The sequence below is a fragment of the Bactrocera oleae genome, chromosome 2 (assembly GCF_042242935.1).
Source record: "Bactrocera oleae isolate idBacOlea1 chromosome 2, idBacOlea1, whole genome shotgun sequence".
NCBI lineage: Eukaryota > Metazoa > Arthropoda > Insecta > Diptera > Tephritidae > Bactrocera > Bactrocera oleae.
In genome coordinates, this window is record NC_091536.1 from 898,560 (window position 1) to 923,200 (window position 24,641).

The window sequence follows — 24,641 nt, forward strand, 5'->3', positions numbered from 1 at the left end:
TAGTTAGAGACCTAGTCTACTTTTATCATTTCCCATTATCATTCCTATTTTCCAAGATTGATTAAGCGATTTTTAGTTAAATGTCTATAATGTAAAAGAAAAGTTTCACTTTTATCGTAGTTTCATAAAAGCACATAATCCTTTTTATTTGACATGATACCTTTACGATAATTATCATAGATCTTTGTCCAGGGCTTTAATCTCCGAATTTATTGTTCTGATCGGACCACTATAATATATAGCTCCCACCAAAAATGACCAATCAAAATCAAGATAAAAATCTTCATAAAAGATCTTATTTTCTTATTAAGGACTTCGACTTGAAGGTAGTTTCAAACAACGTTGATATAAGAAATGTACCTGTGAAGGTTAACATAGCTTTGATCTAAGCAGAGTTAACGTTTGTTATAGTATTTACTATCGTTTAAACCGTGCAATAAAATACTGCGTTAAAAGAAGATCACCTGTATAATAGAGATATAAGCTTTAGGCCAAGGTTTAGACGGATTTCATTCGTAACCAACGCAAAACCATATTATGTTTAAGAAAAAATAAAATTTCATTAAAACATCACATATATTGACCGACATAAACGGTTTGGTTGAACGAAATCCAATCTATTGCGGGGTATATTAGGAGTAGGAGCGTGTCCAGACGGATTCTATCAATGTTTGGCATTACTCAAGTATACTCAAGAACATTGGCTACAAAAACAACAACGCGACGAAATGAACATGAAATTTAGGGAGTTTCATATAGCATTGCGATCGCTCAATTTTTTGTACCTTATTACGTATACTATTCTTAAAGTATCTTAAATAGGTACATAAAAAATATTAATATGAAAGTAGCAGGTCAAATTTGTGTTCATAGAAATTTAATTCCAGAGAACTTTTTTTCGGTTTTGTTTTGACTCAAATATTTTATTATATGTAAAGTGAAACCATAAATTACATTATGATAAATATACTAACTCCATTATTAAAGAGTACATTTATACTTGTGCTTATTTAGATTACTTAAGCGAATTACACTTTTCTCTTATGAATTCTGATCAGTGGCGATTGCTTAAGTTTAATTGTTATGTTTTCGACAAAATCTAAATTATTGTACTGAAAGTCGGTAGTGAATCGGAAATTTCTTACAAGTTTAGACACGGCAATTTTTAGTGACAGCAATGCATATTTAGACCCTAAAATGAAAAATTATAATCACATCCATCAATTAATAATGAAATCACTGAAGTTCTTACCAATACAATTCCGTATACCTTTCGTAAAGGGTATATACGAATAGGTATGTTTGCTATCTATATTTGACGGCAAGAAATTCTCAGGGTTAAAGAGGTGAGCTTCTGGTCCCCAAATGTCTTCCCTGCGTTGCATATTAAATATATCAACTAGAACTTGAATCCCCTTTGGCAGAACGACGCCGTTGCTTAGTTTGGTGTCTGCAATTAACTGTCTTCCCACTACTGGAACAGTAGCCATTACACGCATCGTTTCGTCAATCACCATGCTAACATAGGAAAGTTGTTGGATGTCCGAATAATTTATTTCAAATGACCCGCTTTCAGGCCACAATGAAGAGACTTCTTCCAAGACTCGCTCCTGACATTGCGGGTGCATTGCCAACATAATTAAAATGTGCTTTAAAGTGGTCGCTGTCGTTTCAAACGCCTGTAGATTAATAAACAATATTTCCTAAAATATTCAAAATACATACATAAAAAACCTGCGTGTCAACCATACCCCGAAAACTATGACGATTGATTCATCTTCAACATTTTTACACGAAAATCTTCCCTGTTGAAGTAATTCGATAGCTCGATTTATAAAAATATTGCCATCTAGCTTCGACTGGTCCGGTAAAGTTTCCGTGCGTTCCGTAATTAGCTAAATTAGAGCACATCGCTTAATATACATACATATGGATATATTTGTAAATTGAACGCATGTACTTATGTTGTGTATTACATACATATATAGATAAGTACTCGTTCGAGTCGATGGACTTACTTTGCCTATGAATTTGCGAATAACCGTTTTGGACCTTTTATATTGCTCATAATCTCCTAAAACCCACACCAACGCTTTCATGCTTAACCACGACAATGTACCCATTTCGGTAATAGTCTCTTGAATGCTTAAAAATGATACAAATAACAAAGCAATATAGGTACATACTCCTATATGTTGATACATTGTTCTTACTTACAATGGAAAAGATTGCAACAACGACTCATCAACAGCTGAGCCATGGTCTTTTAAATTTTGACCCATAGTAGTTTCTAAAAAAAATTTTAGATTTTATTTAGTAATTACACAGCCCTACTAAAAATTTTAGTTTTTTGTTTAGTTCAGGCTCCTGATTATTCAATATATGATTGATTATAAAATTAAACAAAATTAAATTTAACTAATTAAAGAGCAAAGCACGTTGAATTTACATTTATAAAAAAATTTCGAAGCTTAGTAAGGAAAGATTGAAAAGTGGGATACTTGATGGTCTTCAAATACGGTAAATAATGAACGATACAGATTATATCAAGAAATGCTAATAAAAGGAGTTTTACTGAAATATAACATATGTTTTCAACATTTTTCTCTCATTTTACTGCGATTAAACTAACATTATAAATATAGTAATTTTGTTTCATGTTTTCTAATTTTTGTATGTAAAATTCAAGCAAAAATTTAGCATAAACGAGAAATCTTAAAAGCTCATTGACACTATCATGAGTTGACTTCTGCAAATTGAGCTCTTTTAATGTTTTCCATTTTTGATTAATGTGGTATTTAAAAATAGGCCAAATAAAATCTAACAACTACTACTTGAACTTATCGTATCGTATATTTTAAAATATTCTAAAAATTAATTTATCTAATTTAAAGCTCTTTATGAACATCATAGAAAATATGGTTTATCTTAACGGGAATTTTTTGTTGCTTTGTTAAATAGCTGTAAGAATGTTATCAATTTTTTACGCTTTTTTACATAGGCCGAATATATGCAATATTTACTGAAATTACTATCGTTTTTTTAAGAAAATATGAGAAATATATTATAGTATATTTCACCTTACTCTTTTCGGTCGATGCAATATTATGGCTTTGTTTGGGAAATACTTACATAAATATATAAATACTTACGGGTAGCGATTTTTAATGTAAATTTTTGCAGTATTGGTACCAAATCCACTCCATCAATATCTGTTAACGTTTTAAAAACTTCCATTAAGTCATCAACCTCTTTATTAAAGATTGGTATAAAATTAATCAATATTTTATGCCCAAAAGCCGGATTCAATAACTTCCTGTGGTAACTCCATTCAGGGTCTGACATTATGTGATTATAAAATAATTGGAATTCAAATCAGCCGAGTCAATATATTGCAAATAATTTGTAATATTACCGTCTATCGTGAACAACCCTGGTCCCGTTGCATCCTGGACTCCCTTGTACACAAAACTTTTGTTGACACAATTTGGCGAAGTTAATATGTCCTTAGCTATCTGAGGCTCGCTCACGACAGCTATGGGAAATGGACCGATCCAAGATAAGAATAGACCGCCATATTCTGCCTCTGCTTCTTTCATTGAATTTAATATTTCTGAAAGAAAATTTCATGGGAACTAATTACTACTATTCTGTACATACTCAATGACTGACTTTGAAAGATTTTGCTTGCAATGAATTAGTATGAATGTGGTAGTGTGTTTAACGTGAGTACCCGCCGTTGACGGCCTTACCTCACGGTGCTCCAAAGCACAGCGTATCAAAACAATATGTTGATAAGCGCCCCAAATAATACGAGCTTTTTGCAAGTATTAATATGGTTACCAGTGGCCAGTGTGTAGGGGCACACTGACCATCTTGGTAGGTGCAACTTCTTTTTTCGAACTGAAAATTCAGTTCTTCCAGCATTTAGGTTTAAACCACAGCCACCACGATACTCCCCAAAGGGTCGAACCCAATGAGCAGATTGAACCGAAGTCCAAGGGTATTCTGGTCCCCGTGGTACCAGAGTTGAGTCTCCGGTAAGACTGTGTAGCCGAAGCTACTGCCAGTTGAGCTCCGCCTTACTCAATGACTGGTGACATTTGTCGCTTGAACTTCAAATGTCTTTTTATTTGGAATCTCATTTAAAGTCTATAATATCAGTTCAAGCTGAGTATTATAGCACTATTTCTGACATCATTTACTATGCTGATAGTTCTGGGAAAAATAAAATAACAGTCATAGTACATTTGGCTTTTAGTCGCCTCTTACGACCGGCATGCCTTATCGCGGGTAAATAATTACCCCTAAAAAAAAATTGCAAAGATGAAATGGCAATATCCCGTGTTTTATGTTTTGTACATATGTAAATATCATTGCTCATATTTAATTATTAAATTGGTAAATAAACGTTATGCAACAATTATTTAAGTCTTAAATTATAAAATCTTATTTTTCCAACAAATACTTTTATATAAAACAGTATAAATCTACCTTTTTCATGCTCCAGATAAATTTTTGTCGCGCTCATAAAATTTTTAAACGGTTCAAGAGATCACCAAGAGATTACCCAACGCCATTTCGAGAATGATTATTTCATGATAGCAAATGACCACAGAAGAACATTTCCATACTCAATGGCAATTTGGTAAATGGTTAGCAATGTACATTGCCTGTGGATATGCGGTGTGAGGAAGTTTAGGATGGCTCGTATCTATCATCGTACCCTAACCTCCTGCGCAAACTGCCGGTTTTGCGACATGGATTCGAGCATCTGATTCTAAACTGCACAGCATTCGGTGGATGCTGGTATAAGGCCCTTGGAGCCATATATCCAAATGGGAATCACATCGTCTCAATGGCACCCAGCAGGATACTGAAATTTATCAGCGTGCTGGGCCTATGTGATTCATTGTCACAGAGGGGTACAATAGACCTTAAGTCGCGGTGCAAACCTCAATTTATTTCTATGGACATATCTATCTAACATACCATGTCTCACACTTTATTAAAAAAGTTTTGTATTATTTTGTGTTCCTATTTTATTTTAAAAAATTTAAAAGATAAATTATAATGTAATTATAACGACTAGGGTCGCCAGTGGTCGAAATTTAACCAATAGAAAATACAATTTATTAACAATGTTAATAGTATTCAAATTTTATTGAAGAATTTGAACAAAATGTGAACAAAATCTACAGAAAGTTGTAGAAAACAATTTACCAAAAAAAATTAAAATTTATAAGTCATCCTCGTGAAAAATCAAAATCTGTTTCTGGTTTTGGCTTTATTCTTCCTTGACCGAACTCATTCATATTCAGCGCAAAAACAATTTAATTTAAATTAAAATATCACACATTTTGACAAAAAAACATATTTCACGCCATTTTATGAAGATAACTCTCACACTGACCAACATATATGGCATAAAGTTTGCTAAAATTACGAAAATCATTATATGTGAGCTAAGGTAATTCGTTGACCGATTTCACACATTTTCGGCAATAAACTATAGTATACTTGTAGTAGGAATAACGTATAAATATGAATTCTGAGAATTTAGAAATAGTATTACTTCGGCCGTGGCACATTTCAATTTTCGAAAACTAATTCATTTGTGAAATGAAATTCAGATGAAATTTTGAGCTTTTCTTGATATTTTTGGCACCATATATCAAAATTACAGATAAGTATCGGATACACTTTATTCACAAAAAGCCAAGAAAGTGTATCGCTGCTTTCATCTCAGCCGAGTTAATTTTCTGATATTTGTATTTCACCATTTTGTGTTGATTTTGACATCTACTAAGATAAGTATATTAATTATTATAGATAGATAAGGAATTCAATTTTCTTTTAATAAATTTAGATATAATTGAATGACATTTACCATCTCTTCGTTTAATTTGTAAAGCGTTTCCCAATAGGGGATATCCAATCCGGCCAGGCAATTCAAATATCAGTTTATAATATTTCCTACGAGACCATAGGATCAATAAAATCGAAATTATAAAAGAACTGAAGATAATATTCAGTAGGAACATTTTAAGAGCTTCACTATAGCAAAACTACGCAGATATATTATGTGTGAGCTTTTGACTAGCTTAATGAAGACTAAACGAAATTACTTAGTTACTAAAATCTTCGTCTTAAGTGCAAAATATCAAGATACAGTATATGTGTACGAGTATATGCATATGTACATATGTCAATTTCAAGCTGAATGCACATGACAATGATTGTTGGAAAGTTGGTAGGCATAAATATACGAGTAGTTCATATGAACTTATTACCCTATATGGCATATGAACTTCAAACCTACATATTTTATACAATTGAATTACAGACCAGAAGCAATGGCGGGTAAATGTTAAACAAGAAAAAACGTTAAATTCGGTTGCACCGAAGCTATAATACCCTCCACAAATACAAAGATTCCTTATAAAAGCTGTGATCGGTCAGTTTTTATAGCAACTATATGCTATAGTGACTCGATCTGAAGAAGATTAAAGATTGCATCGTTGCCTTAGACAATAACCCAAACCTTATTTGGTGAAGATATCTCGTCAAAGAAAAAGTTTTCCACACAAACACTTGATTCCGATCGTTTAGTTTGTATGCCAGCTATATGCTATAGCAATCCGATTAAAACAATTTCTTCGGAGATTACACCATTACCTTAAAAATAACCCTTACAAAATTTCGTGAAAATATCTCCTCAAATGAAAAAGTTTTTCATACAAGCACTTGTTTCCGATCGTTCAGTTTGTATGGCAGCTATATGCTTTATTGATCCGATATTGCTGTTAAGGCAAATGAGTAGCTTCTTGGTGAGAAAATACAGGTTGCAAAATTTCGGATCGATATCTTAAAAACTGAGGGACTGGTTCGCATATGTACTTACAGACGGACGCTGATCAGTTGTATACGAGTATATATATACTTTATAGCGTCTCCGGCATTTCCTTTTAGTTGTTACAAACACCCTTTTCAGGGTATAAAAATACATATTAAGAAACGTTGAGAGTCATTTAATTTAATTTTTTTCAAATTACACGTTTTGGCCTCACAAATGAGAATTTCGAGAAAAAATAGACGTAAACATTTGAAAACGAGTGCATAGAGCGATAATATTGTAGTTGTCATTTCCTTAAAAAAAAATTTTTTAAACTTCGTACCAATTGTACTTGAAATACATTATAAAAAAGCCATTTAAATGGTGTTTTTTTAGGGATGTGGTTTTCAAAAAGAAATAAAAAGCATAATATTGATGCCCAAAGATTTAGCTTTATTATAAAGATAAGAGTATGTCACTATGTTTTAAAAATTATTTCTGCAAAGGACCGCCGCGACTAGTTCAAATAAATTCCAACTGAAATGCCCAATTTTCGACCACTTATTGCAGCAATTGGAGCTGTATGTCAGCAATAACGCGCCAAATTAATATTCTCTTCCAAGGCGTCAACCGTCTAGGGTTTATCTGCATAAACAAAACGACTTCACATAACCCCACAAAAAAATAGTCCTGCGTTGTTAAATCGCACGTTCTTGAAGACCACGACACAGGCCCACGACGCGAAATAATGCGCTCACCAAAAGGTTCATTCAATAAATTGATTATTTCGTTGGCTGCATGGCAACGGTCGTCCACATCAACATCTTTCAATTCAGGCACGAAAAAGGCACTAATTATGGCTCTATAGCGTTCCCTATTGACTATAACATTATTATTGACTGTAATATGAAATATGGACTAATGATTCCCTCTGCCCATAGAGCACACCAAGCAGTGACTTTTTGAGGATGTAACGGCGTCGAAACAGTGGTTTGTGGATTATCACCATCACCTCAAATGTAACAATTTTGTTTATTAACATACTCATTCAACCAAAAGCGAGCGGATGGACTCATTCGGATCTTCTTCGATACTCTGCTCCACAGTAACAATAGGGCCTTCGGTGCGAACTGTACGGCGTCTCTGAAGATGCGGTTGCTCAAACTCTATTTCAAAATTTGTTTTTGTATTATTACTTTGAAGAAAAAGCTGGTATGTTGTATGTCTCAAAAATACCCTTGGTAGTACTCATGTTGCTTGCATTGCAGGTTCTTTAAAATTTAATTCAAAAATCTCGAATTTAATAATAACCCTGCACTAACTCTTTATTCAAAATTATGTTGCCAATAATAAATTATTAAGTATGCACTTGACATAAAAGTTTGTGAGACAAAAAGTTAAACTAACTTACAAAAGAAGCCATGGTGATACGAGTACATATGATTAAAAAAGGAGAGTCAAAGTTTACATTAAAGATATTTATTCAATATCACAAACAAATGGGAAAAAGGTCAGTTTAACAGAATTACAATGCTCAAATGACCACTTACAAGTATGTAGAATTTCTTCGAAAATGCGCCCGAACCTTAAGTTTCATAACCACTTTTTACTTTACTCATCTTAATACTACAGGAGATTTCAAAAGCAACTTTTCATGTAAAACCGAAACGGTTCCCGGCCCTTACTCTGTTCTTTTTTAAAAAATTGTGGACCCCGAATTTAGATGTAATAGCTCTTGCGGATGCAGTTCGTCCAGCCGGTTCATCCTACAATCTAAAGTGGAGAGAAACCCGACTAAGCCCTAGGGCGAAAGATCCACTTTGTCCACGGCCTGGCATGAGTACATTACAACACGCGTACAATGACATCTTGTAAGCTCATATGTATTAAAATATTTCGCAAATTTCTCTGAGGTTCAATGAACGAGCTTACAAAATGTCATTGTACGCGTGTGTCAGCACTGGTGTAACGCACCCAAGCACATGCACTCTGCACACTTACTAATCAATCAGAACCATGTAGATTCAAATAAGTATAAAAGCTTTTGCTATTAAATAATTTAAGCAGATAATATTTTTACTGTTAGTCGAGCCGTTAAGGAATATTTTTTAAAAATGCAGGGAAAGGAAAATATAGTCAGCTTCCAAAGATTTCAAATTTTATTTTATCTGTGTGTTATATTGTTCTCAATATTGATTTATGTGAAATATTTTAAGAGAAACCGTTATCATATCATAACATCGCAACTACCAACAGCAAGAGGACTCCCGTTTTTGGGCATCGCATATCAATTAATACCAATGAAAAGTAAGGAATATTTTGATGGTTCAAATGAATAGTGCAAAAATCGAAACTGATAATCTTATTCAAAATAGAGTTTATATACATTCTGGATTCATACTTCATAAAGTTTAAGAGTTGGAAGTATTGCGCCTGGATTGGGCCTCAACCGTTTCTTATTACCGTGGATTTAGATATGATTAAAGAAATACTCACTTCGAATAGCTTTCTAGATAAATCTACAACGATGTATTCAGCCATCGATAATGCAATTCCAAAGGGACTCATCACTAGTCCAGGTTTTAATTAATATATACATATACTTACATAACTATGTATGATATGCATATAAGTCGTAAGATATCTAACTGCATCCTCCATCCTGTTCCGTAGGTGAGAAATGGAACTACAATCGAAAGCTCATGAACTCAACATTCACACACAAAACCATCATTAAATTTATACCAATCTTCAAGGATGGCGCTCAGGCCTTAGTGGAGAAACTAAATGATTACGTGGGAAATGGAGAAATTGAAGTATTTGAAATAATAAAACGAACATTTTTAGATATGGCTATGGGTAAGCTTAACTTGATATTGCAATATTACACTAACAAAAACTTAACTAAATAGATTTAAGAAAGGTTTATGGCTGACATATTTTAGAGAAACTTTGCCACCATAAATTGATAAAATAAGCACAATATAACAATATTGCTATTTATGGTTTAGTTTGTTTACAAGTCCTAAATTTTTATTATCATGCAACATGTTGCCACAGTCTATAACAGTTTTGTTCACCTCAAACTAATCGAGTTAGATATAGGGTTGTATATATGTACATAAATGATCAGGATAAAGAGGCAAGGTGAAATCCGGGTGACTGTCTGTCCGTCCGTCCGCCTGTGCAAGCTGTAACTTGAGTAAAAATTTAGATATCTCGATGAAACTTGGTACACATATTTCTTGGGAAAAAAGTGAGGATGAGTTCGCAGATGGGTGGCTTGAAAATTTTTAAAAGTGGGCATGGCCCCTAATAGATTTAATGTATGTACTCAAACTATTCAAGCCATATCACCCAAATTTGCACAGAACATATCATTTCGCCACCTCTTGCGACAGCATGAAAATACATAGATGCGTCAGAGATATTAAATTTTACATTCGAGATGACTCAAAATGACTTTATAGGAGCAGGTGTATACCATACTTGAGCAATGTAAAAAATTAATGCAATCAGCCCTTCAATTTCAATGCCCCAATGACTTTAGTATAATTTTCGGGTCTATGACCTTCAAAATAAGTTAATATGATACCAAATTTAATTGTAATCCATTCACCATTTCGTCAAACAATGAAGTTGAACCTTTTCGCTACATTTCTTAATATAAAATTTTGCACACTGGCTTTGATCCTTGCAAGTTGCAAGAGTATAAAATATTCGGTTACACCCGAACTTAATCCTTCCTTGTTATACATATCTTTGCATATATGGTACATTTGTACGTATATTTTTCAGAAACTACTACAGGAGTTGGCCTTTACAAAGGAAACGATAATCACAACGAAATGATTCGCGGATTTAATTAGTAAGTAAATCACACTGCTACTTTTAGAAAAAATCGATATTTCCGATTTTACGCATCGGAAACAAATTACTTCATTACTTAATTAAAATTGCAGTGTATTTGATTTTATATTCAACTTTTACTGAATCTCATTGCGTCGCAAACTAGAGTTTACGCCCAATTTTGGTTTGTTGGCGAATCCACTTCTTGAGTTAGTTAACATGTAAGAGAACTGCAGCGACTTGGTAGCCAATAATTAATCAAGCCAATTTTGATACTCTTCTCTAATGTTAACCGTATTCCAGTGAGGGCGTTCTTCATCGACCGAAACAAATGGTAGTTCAAAGGAGCAAAGTCCCCATTGATGGTTTTACCCAGTTTCAGAAGGTCAAAATACAGCACGACCTTCTGATCCCACCAAAAATAGAGCACTATCTTGGCGTCATGACTATTCGGCTTTGTCGTTGCTTCTGCTGTTTGGCCAGTTTTCATATAAATGATTTTGCGTTTAGGGTTGTCGTAACGAATCTATTTTTTATCACCAGTCACAATTTACTACAAAAACAACTTCTATTTGTAGTGTTCACGCTGCATTGTTAATATGCAAGCTCGTCTTTCAATGCCTCTGGGCTTCAATTCATATGGCACTCGGTTTCCTTGCTGCTGTTTTCTTCACAATAAAATAATGAAGAAGAACTCCGCTCAAAAATATTTTTTTCGGGCACAAAATTCGGCACATTTAAGTGACAAAAAAATTATTGTTGTTTACGCTTTAAATTAATGACATATACTGAAAAATATGCACAAGAATACTAGCTTTCTGACGTATGTTCGGTATATTGGAACAATGGAATAATAATCAAGTTACGCCATCTCTCAAGAATATAGTTAACGACCCGAAAATTCTACAACTTGTAGTCAAACACGTATACGTACTATAACCTATGGGTATGTAGTAAATTATATATTTTTTCAAGCATGTTGGAACAAGCCGCTAATGGAGCCATACTTAACACATTAAAGGTCGGATTCTTAACTTACACACCCAGATATTATAGAACGAAGCAACTTATAAAGGACTATATAGAAACGGTAATATTTTACCACCAAAAAATAAGCCATAATATCCGTCAAATTTATTTCAGTTAATTGAAGATAGGCGAAAAGCAAATGACGTGACTATTGACAGCAAAAGTGTGAACGCACCATTGGAGGAGATAAATATAAGAAAGGATGCTGATATTTTTATAAATCGTGCTCTCAACTTTCAACATCAAGGCTTATTTCAACATGCCGATGTATTAAACGAAACCCAAACTGTTATTGCTGGGGTAATTTTTTTAGACATACTCTTTTAAGTACGTAAATATATGCTTAGATATTAAATTTTAGTCATTCGATACGGTTTCAACACAAATTTACTCAATTCTTATAATGCTCGCCATGCACCCGGATATTCAACAGAGACTCTACGAGGAAACGGAAGAAATAATTTCTGTAGAAAATATGTCTATTGAGTACGAACATCTCAAACAATTTTCTTACATGGACTTGGTAATTAAAGAAACCCTTCGACTTATGCCATCAATACCCATTATTGGTCGGGAAGCTGTGAAGGATATTATAGTAAATGGTATCGATGTGCCCAAAGGTATGCAAGTAATGATACCAATTTTCATACTGCATAGACGCACAGATTTATGGGGTCCTTTAGCGCATTCATTTAACCCAGATAATTTTCTACCAGAAAACAATGGCAAACGTCACCCTTGCGCATACATTCCATTCTCTAAAGGTTCACGAAACTGTATTGGTATATTTTGGTTCCGCTTTTTTTTAAAGAAAAGTATTTTTTTTTTAACTTTTATTCTATTTTACAGGTTGGCATTATGCTGAAGTGGTTTTGCGCGTGATCCTTTTAGGCTTGATTCATAATTTCAAGTTCACTACTTCGTTCCGGTATGAAGATCTTATTTTTTCTGATCATATAAGTTTGAGGTATGTCGAAGAACCGAAACTGCAGATATGTCGAAGAAATGAATTCTTACAAAGAATTAATTGAAAATGGGATTTTGAATATTATATTTGTGTCTATAGGAGCCTTCATATGTTATATTTACGAAAATTCTGCCTTAGAGGAAACAAATAAGCAGATTAAGTTCTTTTTAATTAGGAATTACAAATAAAAAATCTAAGTATTTTAATGATTTTTTAATGTTCATGTATTTTGGTGCATAGGTTGTACCCTTCAGGTTAGTTGTGATATACGTAATTTTTGATTTATTATCAGGGTCAAAAACAACCAACGCAGATGGTCTTTCGACCCGTGAACATGCTACATATATTTAACCATGCGAAAAACTTGGGTACTCCAGATTCAAAGCAGAAACTTTTATGGATTGACTTTATGATTTGTTAATGGTCATGGCGAAAACTCAAATGGCATCTCGGTTGGGGTGATCGGGATCCTCGGATATAAAACTTTGTCACCTTCGAATTTTCCTATGATTATGGTTGCGTAAATCACATTTTTCATCAATTTACTTATCACCAAACGCGTACCATTGCACAGTTTTGGTTGGTTTATTTTTCAAAGCATGATTACTAGAGAGACAACCTTTACTTACTTACTTTTCACTGGTTTAAATTAAGAGACGTTGGCTTTGTACACTTCATTTTTATGATATAATCTTTGGACTTATTTATAAAACAAAACATAAACAATGACGGAAAAGTTAATAAAGTTACACATAAAATTTTCCATGTTACTATATAAACTGCTCTAAGAATTGACGAGAAAAGGAAAAAAAAGGAACATTTTTTATACATTTGCTAATATAGGTATTATGAGATCAAGAAATATATGCTTAAAATACGTTTCGGTAGAGTACTTTATTTTGCTGTTCTCCTATCTGATATTAGCAATCCAACCTGGCCAAACATTCTTTTCGACTCTGTAAAATTAAAATTAATTAATGTGATATTCGTTTATATGTATTGTAGACAGACTAATGCCTCTGTATGTGCAGTCGGCGTTTCATTCCTTCTAACGCATCCAACACTTAATTAAAGTGTAAAATAATAGATAAATATAATAATTTGTATAAATTTAATAAATAAATTTAAAATTGTCTGTATTCACGAAGTTTAAACCACATGCGCGCAACCAAGCCAAGAATGAAAAGATGACCCAACAGCGGTATCAGAGATTTCTGTTAAAGTTGCTTAAGGGGTTACATAGGTTTCGCGGCTTCAAAAATTTTTTTTTTATTATCTTTTTTAATTCTATAACATCTCTAGAATATTGTCCCGAATTCTCAGTTGATATCAGTAATAGTTTTGGAGATACAGCTTTCAAAAGATGCGTGCTCGAGGTCAGCTATATGGCCACTTAAAACTTTAAACGCGTTTTTCTCGAAACTGTGTTTTCAAAGTCGGTTGTCAAGATTTAGCGCGAACTACTCAACCGATCTTGATGAAATTTTATACAGGTGTTTGATTTACTCGTAAGTGGGCGAAGGATGTTTTTTTTTTCAATTACAACTATTTAAAAAAAAAGAAATGTCGAGCATGTTTGACCGAAATTTTAATTTTTTTGGAAAAAGGTTTGCCAAAATTCCAATTTTAACTTTTTATTTTTTTCCTTCGTTCAAGTACGAGTTTATGGTCTTAAATAAAACACATATATTTTTTTTGATTTAAAATGTTCCTGTCAGGAGTTATGCTGACAACGCGGACGCACCTTTTCTTCGAGGGGAAATGACGTTACAATGGCAGAGTTTTAATTTTGTTTTTTTGAAAATCTCAGAACTTATTCTTTAAATGTGTATCTTTAAGACAGAAAAAAGTTTGAAGTAAATAAATAATTTTTTATATAGGAAAAAAATTATTGAAAATAGGGATTTTTTACCCGACGAAACCCATGTAACCCCTTAAGACCCAATTGACAGTTCTAACCGAATACACCGAATTCTTACATACATGTGATCGATCATCCCTTTCTTACGCATCTCCATAAAGTTAGTTTTGATCATAGGTATATGGTATCCTATTCACAGATAAAACATGGTCATCATTTACGATTGTGCAGCATATATTAAGTAAGACAGGCATGATGGAAATCATAAAAGAATATATTAGCTAAATGTTAAACTTGTATAGATTTAGGTGGATATATGTACATATGTATATTCAAATGTCATATGATATTTAAACAATACCGCAGCCACCATGGCTTTTCTAGAAAGTGAATCCATTATTTACATTTTCAACTGCCCAGTTTATGTATTCGTCAATCGGAAACTGTACAAATTTACGTTTTTTCTCTTTGCTCCTGGCGATTTTGGCCCGTTCTCAAACAATAATGTGTCAAGCAATCTCAACACGGTCTGTGACGATATTTAGTACGAATTCTTATCTTTCTCAACAGTGGAATCACAGCAAGCTACCATCCTCGTCGATTTCGAAAGCCAACGACCCAACAACGAAACCACTAGACTATGCACTTCAGGCACAACCCGAAGCGCTACAGTACAGTCATCAGGAACACACCCATTGTCTCACAATAACTGCATGTTTGACACGCTATCCAACAGCCGAACCACTTATTGACGGCTGAGTCGACCGAGTTGGGCAGGCACTCGTGCAAACTTGAATATCCTACTTTGGAGTTCCACTTCGGATAACAACCAACCTTGGAAAACAATTTAAGCCAGACTTTTTCAGAAAACTCGTTGATCGAACAAAAAGTTACCACCCACAATTAAACGGATTCATCGAACGCTTTCACCGACAGCTTAGTGCAATTCCCCTAGGATTACGTGCTGTATTTGAAGAAGAAGTCTTAGCCACACCAGCAAAAAATGTTTTTGGTGAGCCAGTCCAACACCCGAGTAAGTCTTCAAATAAAACCATTGAAGCACCTGAACTCTTTAAAACGCTAAGAAAACATTTGAAAATCTAACGCCTATGTCGGCTTCTCAACATTACCGAGAGAAAATCTGTAGAATAGCATTACCCGAATTCAGGATTCCGATATTTTGAATCGAACACATGATCTTAAGAAAAGAGAAGTTTGAGCGGTGACATTAAGTTAAGAAAAATATAATACGCATACAATTAAAATATAAATAGGAAATGCAGTAATTGTAATCATGTATTTCATTAACAATATACATATTTATATACTGCCTACAAAATTATAAAGAAAAGAAAAATTTTCTTAATGTATAGCCAACACAAAGGCTAGGCAACATGCACAAATTTTTACTATAGTTGATTTTCCCATAGTTAAAAATTTGACCATTCAATGCATTAGTTCATTACCTCTCTACTAAGACGCTGATATGTATGTATGTACATATATTTGAATGCATTTACTATTTTTCAGTATTGAGAATAAGTTGTTATTATTAAATTTATTTTTAATGTGAAATTATTACTAAATAACTTTACATACCCAACTTCCGTTATTGATAAATTATCTTATTCTAAATTTAGTACTTTACTGTATAAGTATTATTTTTATTTCTTTCGTATATCCGAAGGAGTGGTGTTTCTTTTAGCTTAATTGTGATGTCTTCTACAAAGTGTAAGTTCCGGTATTCGAATGTTGTAGAAAAACGATAATTCAATATTAGTCTCGCAATAGTTACTTTCATTGATAGAAGAGCATATCTCCAACCTGAAAAATAGTTAGCAACATTATAAGGACAGCAATTACATAAATAGCATTCAAAAATTTTTAATTTGTATTTATTTTACTCAGAAGTATTCAAAATCCTTGACTTGTTCAACTTAATGATTCATATCATTCGAAACACAGTTTGAAAATCGATTTTATTCTAAAACAATTGAGACTCACCAATGCAATTCCGAATTCCCTTCGTAAATGGTATGAAGGCATATGGATGTTTACCGTCTAAATTTGATGGTAAAAAATTATCCGGATTAAAAATATGTGCTTCATGACCCCAAATATCCGTACGACGATGCATATTGAAAATATCAATGGCTACTTGCAGCCCTTTGGGAATTACAATATCATTACTTAGACGAACTTCTTGTTCGGTTTGCCTTGCCACCAATGGCACTGGCGCCATCACCCGCATTGTTTCGTTAATCACCATATCCAAGTAAAACATCTGTTGTGTGTCGCTGTAGGTGACTTCATTATCATCTTTACTGGAAAATATGGAGCAGACTTCATCGAAAACTTTATCCTGATACTGTGGAAACATTGCTAGCAACATCATTATGTACATGAGAGTGTTTGAAGTAGTTTCGAAAGCCTATGAAATGTTCATAATTAATTTGTCCTGTTGAAATAATGAACAAATTAAAATATTCACCCCAAACACAATCACATTACATTCGTCTTCAACGTTCTGCCAATTGAAATGCCCTTTTTGAACCAAATTAAGAGCGCGATGTATAAAAATATTTTCGTCTAATGATCTTTTGCTCTCCGTGTATTCTGGCTCGTATATGGTCTTTTGTTTTATTAACTGTGCATAAAATGGAAATTACTCAAGGTAGGTATATGTGAGTGAATATATATAATACAAAGGTCGGTGTTCATTCATCTTCTCGTAAATATTACCACTAATTTAATTAATCATTAATAAGTTTTCAAAGCCACAGTTACCGAATATGTGAACCTTAATGCCTATAGCTGATTTTTTTACCGTAAATACCAGTCTGAGATATATAATTGAAATTCAGAGAGAATCTTTTCCTGCTAATAGTGAGCCCGAAGTCGGAAATATGTAAAATCGGGTCAATCGTTTCTTAACCCCCACATATTATACTTAATATAAAGATTTTCGAACTTCCGGTTGGCTTTATACCGTACATATCGGTCAATATGTAAGATATCTTAGGAAAATTAAGTCAACGTATAATACTGGATATTCTATAGTTTATAGCTGAAAATGTGTGAAATGGGTCTACGAATTACCTCTGCTCCCATATGCCATATATTATAATGAATATTTTGGTCAATGTGTGAGTTATCTTCATAAAATTGCTTAAGAACTTGTTCTCGAGTGTACCTGAGTAATGACATTTTGACTTTCCATCTGACTTCAAATAGGGATGTTGTAAATTGGTATTTCCTCAACTTTGATCCTTGCCTAATTGTGATAGTATAAAATGTTCTACTACTCCAGAACTTTGCTCTTCCTTACTTGTTTAATATAAAGTTTTGCAACACTTGAAAGAATTTCCCCCTCTTCGATTTTTGCAAATTGCGAGAGTAAAAAATAGTTACATCCGAACATAGCCCTTCTTTACTTGGTTTATATTCTGTAACATCGTTGGAAGAGTACAAACCATAGTTTGCCCAGATTGGTTGTATATTATTTCGAATCTTTATCGTCCGATTTTACTGATTTTTTAATTTCTCAGGAGTTAATATACTCCCGCTAAATAAATATGATTACACTAGAGAATGTTAATGAATATTGCATTATAAATATTCCCTTATGTGAAAACTATAATTTGTTACTCAAAACGATTTGATTTAAACTTGCCCCTGCTCTATCCTTTAATATTACCTAATTACACTTCATCAATGTTATAAAAACCTACAAATAACTACTGATATATGACAGAAATATTATTTAATTAATTTTGACATATATAAGACCTATTTCATAATTTAAATTGAAAAATAATTAAAACGCTTACATTGCGAATGTAATTTCGAATTTCTGCTTTTGCTTCCTTATAGGAGTCTTTATTCTTCCAGAAATAGTGGAATGCCTTGAAATTCAGCCAAGGTGAAAAACACATCTGGGTGATGGAATCCTGTACACTAGAATATTTGGCAATTATTAAATATTTGTTAACTGGTTAATTACATTTAATTAACTTTACCATTTATAACAGCTTAATAATCCTTCGGAAAAATTATTTATACCGTCGGAGGGAATTTTGTCGCCCATGGTAGTTTCTAGAGTTCATCATAATGTTAACATAAATAATTTCAATTAAAACGCGTTTTAACTTACGTGCTGCAATTTTCAATGTAAAGTTCTGGAAAACTTTTGTCAAATCGACTTCTTCCGTTAAAAGCGTTTCAAATGTTTTTAAAAGTTTATTTACTTCTTGATTAAATATGGTCATTAAATTCAGAAGTACCTTGTTCCCAAATGCAGGATTTAAAAGACGTCTGTGTAAATTCCACTTTGGATCTACAAAATATTGATCAAAAAGTGTTATAAATATCCATTAACAATCTAAATTGTTGTAGTATTTACTTGGTAAGCTAAACAGCCCTCTTCCAGCGCCATCATCTAAAGCGCTATAGATGAAGCTTTTGTTAATGCAGTGAGGAGAAGTTAAAATATCCTGTGCTACTTGAGGATCACAAACAACCAAAAAGGGATATGGTCCGAGCCAGGAAAGGAAAGTTTGTCCAAACTTTTGTTCTTCTTCTTTAAATACTGCTAAAATATCTGGAATATATTTGTATCATAAAAACATATGGTTACAAAATGTGCATAAAATACTAATATATTTTTTTAAATTAATCATACCATCGTAATACGCATTATAATGGAACTAATCGACCTCGAGTACTTATTTTTAAGAAATTTCAGCAAATTTTTCGATCTCGAAACTGTTCTTACTCATAATAAAGCAAAAGAGTACTCGTTCAGCCTACCAATTACTATTCGAGATCTCCGTCTCTATGACAGACTTTATACCGCATATAACTGTTAATATACACGCTCGAAGATGTCTAAAATTAATCCAAAACTTCCACTGTGCTTATAATATATAATTTCATTTTATCGGTGAACTTTGTGCCGACATATTGAGGAAGATATCCCAATATGCACATATGTATGAATGTAGGTAGACAAGAACGTTACATAATAAGGTGTGGAGCCATTATCGTTGGCTTTTTACCGGCAATCTTCTAACCAATATCAATAAAAAAGGCTCTAATTTCGGTTGCACCGCAGCCATATTAAGGACCTGATTTTCATCGTTCAGTTTGTATGGCATATATATGCTACAGTGATCCAAACAATTTCTTCGAAGATTGTACCGTTGCCTAAGACAATAACCCATGCCAAATTTCTTGAAGATACCACCTGATTCCGATCGTTCAGTTCATATGGTAGTTATATGCTATACTAGTTCGATATCGCCGGTTCCGACAAATTGGCAACTTCTTGGGGAGAAAAGGGCGTGTGCAAAATTTCAGATCGATATCTTAAAAGCTGAGGTTCAAGTTCACGTATACATACATACATTTTATAACAAATTGGCAACTTCTTGGGGAGAAAAGGGCGTGTGCAAAATTTCAGATCGATATCTTAAAAGCTGAGGTTCAAGTTCACGTATACATACATACATTTTATAGGGTTAGCATAAAGTAAAAATTGTGGAATTACTCCCTAAATAAGTATAATCGATAGAAAGTTTCGCCCTGTAACGAGTTTTATTTTCATTGGCAAAATATATTTCTCACTCCTTATATACTAGCATTTTTCATGAGTATTACCAGAGAATGTTAATAAATAGAGAAGGCGCAAATGTTACCTGTGGTAAAATGTAAATTACTAAAACGCGACATCAAAAATACGCAAATTCGAAAATTAAATTACACCACTTCAAAAAGGAAATTTCCCTTCATGATAATCGACCTCAACAAACTACACCACTCTAAAAAGTAACCAAGCAAATTTTCACCACCTTATAAGGGAAGATGTTCTTTGGTATGCGTATTAAGCAAAATTATAAAAACAAAACGAAATAAGAGAAATTGAAGAACATTTATATAATGAGGGAAAATTTTAAATTAAATGAAAGTAAATTTAAAAAAAAGGTGAATAAAAATTAAAAAAAGGTATAACACTACATCTGTGATAGGGTTTTAACTCAGGCAAAATATTTGATGTAATTTGCAATAAGGAGCTGGATACAAGTAGTACCACAAACATCATATATTGTACATATGTATGTATAATTACTAGTCTAATATGTTAACTGAAATAGCTATCGTCGTATTGTGTAAATGCCCACAAATAAAGGAATATTCGATAAACCTAAACATATGAACATATTCCTGAAATATTTTAATTATCTCAGCAAGTAAAATATTATTAAAGTAATTGAATTGAGATATGCAAGATTCAAATTAATAAAATAAAAAAAGTTTATAAAATTTAAGTTAAATGAGTTGTAGGATTCGAACGTAAATGCTCCTATTCGCATTGAGCTTAACTCCTTCACGCTTACACCTAAGCCATCTCAAAAGTGGGAACTTGGTCGATTTACCAACAGTTTTATTATTATCCTTTGCTCAATAAGCATATTGCTCTCGCAACGCACACATGTATGTACATACATAAGTTGGAAAAATTGCTTATTGAATGTTTATTTTATTATAATCTCTGAGCTTTTACCGGAAATACAGCTTTTTAATTCATAATTATTAATTTTGTCAAAAATATTTGATTTAACATTTGCGCCACCTCTATTCGTTAACATTCTCTGCATATATCATTTAACTGAATTTATGGAACTAATGCGAATTTCGGCTTTGAAATTATTTACATTATAAATAACGTATTTCACACTTCATTCTAAAAATGCCTTTTCCTATTTTTTGATTTTCACTATTTTTTTAATTTTGGTTTTTCTTTTTGTATTTATCTGAATGTTGTGTTTGTGGTGTACTCTTACAATATTCAGTTTTTTGTGAACGGAAAAATTACCTTCTCTCCTTATTAGCCGATGAGCCATGCCCACAATGGGATAACCCAACGGTCCAGGCATTTTCCATATTAATTTATAAAACGCTCTTCGACTCCATAAAACATAGATCCAAAGCAACAATAGTGTTCCCGTTAAATAATACAGTATCATAGTTTATTAAATAAATTATAATTTGTTATAACTTTTTTAGCTGAATCAAAACGCACGCAAGTGACGATGTGACAATTACGAAGCCCGTCAACACTTTGTGTGCGAATATCGTACGCCAAATTAATTTGTTAATTTCTATGGGATATTGTAAAACTCGAGGCTCTCGAAAACATTTAGCGGAGTGCGAGAACACGTTACAGTACTAACTCGATAATTTAAGCGGTCACTTTTTGTGTCCAACATCCCTTTCAATCATCGGGGAAGCGCTCTACATCTGCTACTTCATCTACTCAAATTCGGTTTTTCCGGTTTAATATCTTTATTTTTTAAGCACCATATGCTTTTTACATGTTACAACATGTCGCTTGGAGTATTCCTTATATTTTATTGCTCGAAAGTTATATAATATTTGAAATATCTAACATTTAAAAAGTAGTAGCAGTTACCTCATTGCAATCAATCAAATACATATGTGTTCATATTTATGCAAGAGTTTTGTATACTTATGTATGTATGTATGTGTAGTACACACATTGTGTACATGCCTCTTAGAGCAGGTCGATTTTTTTTTTCTATAAAATCGCGTATGCGGCAAATGTTCTACGGATCACTCTGAACAACTTTGTCTAAGATTATATGGGTCTAAAGCCGGTTTCGAGCCCGCGATTATTTAGGTGAAGTATAATTTTTAAAGATTATAAAAATTTCTTCATCAGTTTTTGAGATATCCGAAATTTAACAAATAGGTGCATTTCAACAATCTATTGATTATTTGTCGGAATCGGTCAGATCGGACAATTATATCATATGTCTCTCATACAGCCGATTATTCAGTTATTTTATTTTCCGGTTGCCTTCCTTTAATAAAAAGCTAAGAGCACGTCATTTTGTAGAACTGTTCTCTGATACATTCTTAACAATGACAGTGAAAATAAAGAAAATCGGGGAACTATAACATATATCTCCTATACAACCAATTATTCAGAAAAGGCCGACGACTTTTTTTTGTCTCTTCGAGTTTTTAAAAGATATATATTGTATATTTTACAAAATGAAAAATGTTTTTTGAATGCGGAATCAACTTGTTATGAAAATACACTTAAAACTTATTTTAAGCATTTTTGTGTGAGTGTCAAAATGAACCTATGTATCAATTTTCATTCAGATATTTCAAAAACTGAAGAAGAAAGAAGACGAAAGAAAGTTGTTGAAACCGTAGAATATTTGCCGCATACGTCATTTTTCTGGCTTTTTGGCTCTATAAATCAACCCGCTCTAATGCCCATGTAAATGTATGACAATGCCCACCTGAGCGGTATGAACACATACGTACGTACATATAAGTATTAAAACGAGTGTTCCGTGCTAAATTTCAATTTAAGGTTCGAAGTAATTAAAAACACGAGGTAGTTAGTTCGACAAATTCGAACATCTGAGAATAATTGGCAATGTGCATTGCATACAAATATTATTAATTAAATACTGATGATACTTCCTCCAAAAAGTAAACATTCAACGAATGCGATATCTACGTTACTCGTCGTCTTTCGTTATGAAATTTAATTTTTTTTTCATAAAATTTTTGTACACCTTTTTGTGTGAAAATTTTTATACCCTGAACAGGATATATTAAGTTTGCCACGAAGTGTGTAACATCCGGAAGGAAAGATCAGAGATCAGAGAGTTTATACATATATAAATGATTGCGACTTAAGTTTTAGATTTATCACAGATCTTTTTAATATTCTAATTTTCATTTCATAATGGTTTTCTAATAGAACAAGTATTTTAATATGAGGCAAATATGTGATCTTAAAATTTAAAAATACTAAACATGGCATGAATAAAGCCTATGTCTACTACAGTGCTAAAAAACACTGTGTAGTAAGGGCGAGAACATTATTTTTTATATTATTTACAACATTTTTTCTTAAACATACTTGTACATTAGTCTAAGTCTAAACAATTAAAATGCCGGACAGTGTGGCTGACCTTTGTAATTGAGCTCTCACTACGCATAAAATCCGAGATTACTCTCTATAGGGTAAAATTTGGAATGAATTAGTCTCCAACATATACCTTTAGGATACAATTAGGTACTAATTAATACCAAACGAATATCTTTGAGGAATTGTTGGATACACAAAAAATTACTCTTATTTATATACAATTTTAATATATAATTTACAAACATTTAATCATTTTAAATAATATTTATTATAAATTTATAAACAAACACGGTGAATTACTTAAAAAATTTATTTTCTTTAAACCGAGGGAAACTTTTAAAGTTCTTCTTATCCCTATTTTGCACACTTTTGTATAATTTTTTAATAATTTGTACATACCTATTTATTTATAAAGACTAAATCTAACATCGCTCTTTTCGATGCTGCTATTAAAAATATGGCGCGCGCAGTTCAAATTCAATTTCAAAACCCCATAACAAAAATAAAATATGTTTTAAGCTTTGAATTTAATGTATTACAGATTCTAATCACATACATGTACAAACGAATTTAAGTTTAAACTTTAAATTTTTAAGAATTTTTTTATAATAAAAACAGATTTGAACAGAACAGTATTGAAAACCATTAGTCTCTTTTTGTAGGTATTCGGCAGCCAGCAAATGTCAAAATACTCACATACACACCAAGCACTCACATAAACATAAAAATATATGCAAAGTATGTTATACAAAATAATCAAATCAAGCAGTTCATGAAAGATTATTGTTATAAAATTTGTAAATTTGTCTACAAACCACATACTATGTACATATGTAGATATGTACACTTATTACTTCATATGAAATCTCCGTTGACACGGTCAACCAATGACCGAAGCTCACGTTTTTTGCTTTCATGTCAAAAAGTCAATGTGTTGAAGGACTGACGCGACGACAAAGCGTCACAACAGTGTGTTGTTGGTAGAATATCCGTGATGTGCCGGAAAAAAAATTATTATCTCCGCTTTCCTTGCCTCTCTAACAGCTTTCCTCACAAATTATCGTAAATATTATATGTATGCTTATATATGAGCATGCATATATATTGACGCAGCTTTTTGTGAGGC

General features: G+C 32.7%; 3 protein-coding genes across 3 annotated transcripts; 1 reads left to right on the top strand and 2 right to left on the bottom strand.

Moving 5' to 3' along the window:
• Positions 1-919: 919 nt before the first annotated feature.
• Positions 920-6,098, bottom strand: LOC106622021 (probable cytochrome P450 313a4). The gene is made up of 8 exons (XM_014241068.3): positions 5,891-6,098; positions 3,416-3,613; positions 3,153-3,338; positions 2,218-2,290; positions 2,019-2,145; positions 1,752-1,895; positions 1,253-1,679; positions 920-1,192 (listed from the first exon to the last, which is right to left on the bottom strand). Exons 1-8 carry the CDS (start codon positions 6,042-6,044, stop codon positions 1,029-1,031), a joined length of 1,473 nt encoding a protein of 490 aa, XP_014096543.2. The 5' UTR covers positions 6,045-6,098; the 3' UTR covers positions 920-1,028.
• A 2,801-nt stretch (positions 6,099-8,899) lies between these two features.
• LOC106622498 (probable cytochrome P450 313a4) lies at positions 8,900-12,886 on the top strand. Its single transcript, XM_014241694.3, has 8 exons — positions 8,900-9,142; positions 9,211-9,414; positions 9,509-9,694; positions 10,634-10,703; positions 11,660-11,774; positions 11,828-12,013; positions 12,075-12,495; positions 12,563-12,886. Exons 1-8 carry the CDS (start codon positions 8,950-8,952, stop codon positions 12,742-12,744), a joined length of 1,557 nt encoding a protein of 518 aa, XP_014097169.1. The 5' UTR covers positions 8,900-8,949; the 3' UTR covers positions 12,745-12,886.
• Positions 12,887-13,339: 453 nt separating this feature from the next.
• Positions 13,340-22,608, bottom strand: LOC138855606 (probable cytochrome P450 313a4). Its single transcript, XM_070106203.1, has 8 exons — positions 21,416-22,608; positions 18,944-19,141; positions 18,695-18,877; positions 18,561-18,636; positions 18,372-18,498; positions 17,033-17,188; positions 16,546-16,972; positions 13,340-16,365 (listed from the first exon to the last, which is right to left on the bottom strand). Exons 1-8 carry the CDS (start codon positions 21,564-21,566, stop codon positions 16,178-16,180), a joined length of 1,506 nt encoding a protein of 501 aa, XP_069962304.1. The 5' UTR covers positions 21,567-22,608; the 3' UTR covers positions 13,340-16,177.
• Positions 22,609-24,641: the final 2,033 nt, after the last annotated feature.

Bases quoted from the DNA above. Each gene is read 5' to 3' on its own strand.
- LOC138855606 (XM_070106203.1), bottom strand. From the start codon at position 21,566: ATGATACTGTATTATTTAACGGGAACACTATTGTTGCTTTGGATCTAT. The intron at 18,878-18,943 runs GTAAATACTACA...AATATTTTGTAG, and splicing joins AGGGCTGTTTAGCTTACCAA to ATCCAAAGTGGAATTTACAC. The intron at 16,973-17,032 runs GTGAATATTTTA...AACATTTCATAG, and splicing joins GTAATGTGATTGTGTTTGGG to GCTTTCGAAACTACTTCAAA.
- LOC106622021 (XM_014241068.3), bottom strand. From the start codon at position 6,044: ATGTTCCTACTGAATATTATCTTCAGTTCTTTTATAATTTCGATTTTA. The intron at 3,614-5,890 runs GTAAATGTCATT...ATTTTCTTTCAG, and splicing joins ACAAATTAAACGAAGAGATG to AAATATTAAATTCAATGAAA. The intron at 1,896-2,018 runs GTAAGTCCATCG...GCTCTAATTTAG, and splicing joins TTCGCAAATTCATAGGCAAA to CTAATTACGGAACGCACGGA.
- LOC106622498 (XM_014241694.3), top strand. From the start codon at position 8,950: ATGCAGGGAAAGGAAAATATAGTCAGCTTCCAAAGATTTCAAATTTTA. The intron at 9,415-9,508 runs GTTTTAATTAAT...CCTGTTCCGTAG, and splicing joins GGGACTCATCACTAGTCCAG to GTGAGAAATGGAACTACAAT. The intron at 9,695-10,633 runs GTAAGCTTAACT...TATATTTTTCAG, and splicing joins ATTTTTAGATATGGCTATGG to AAACTACTACAGGAGTTGGC.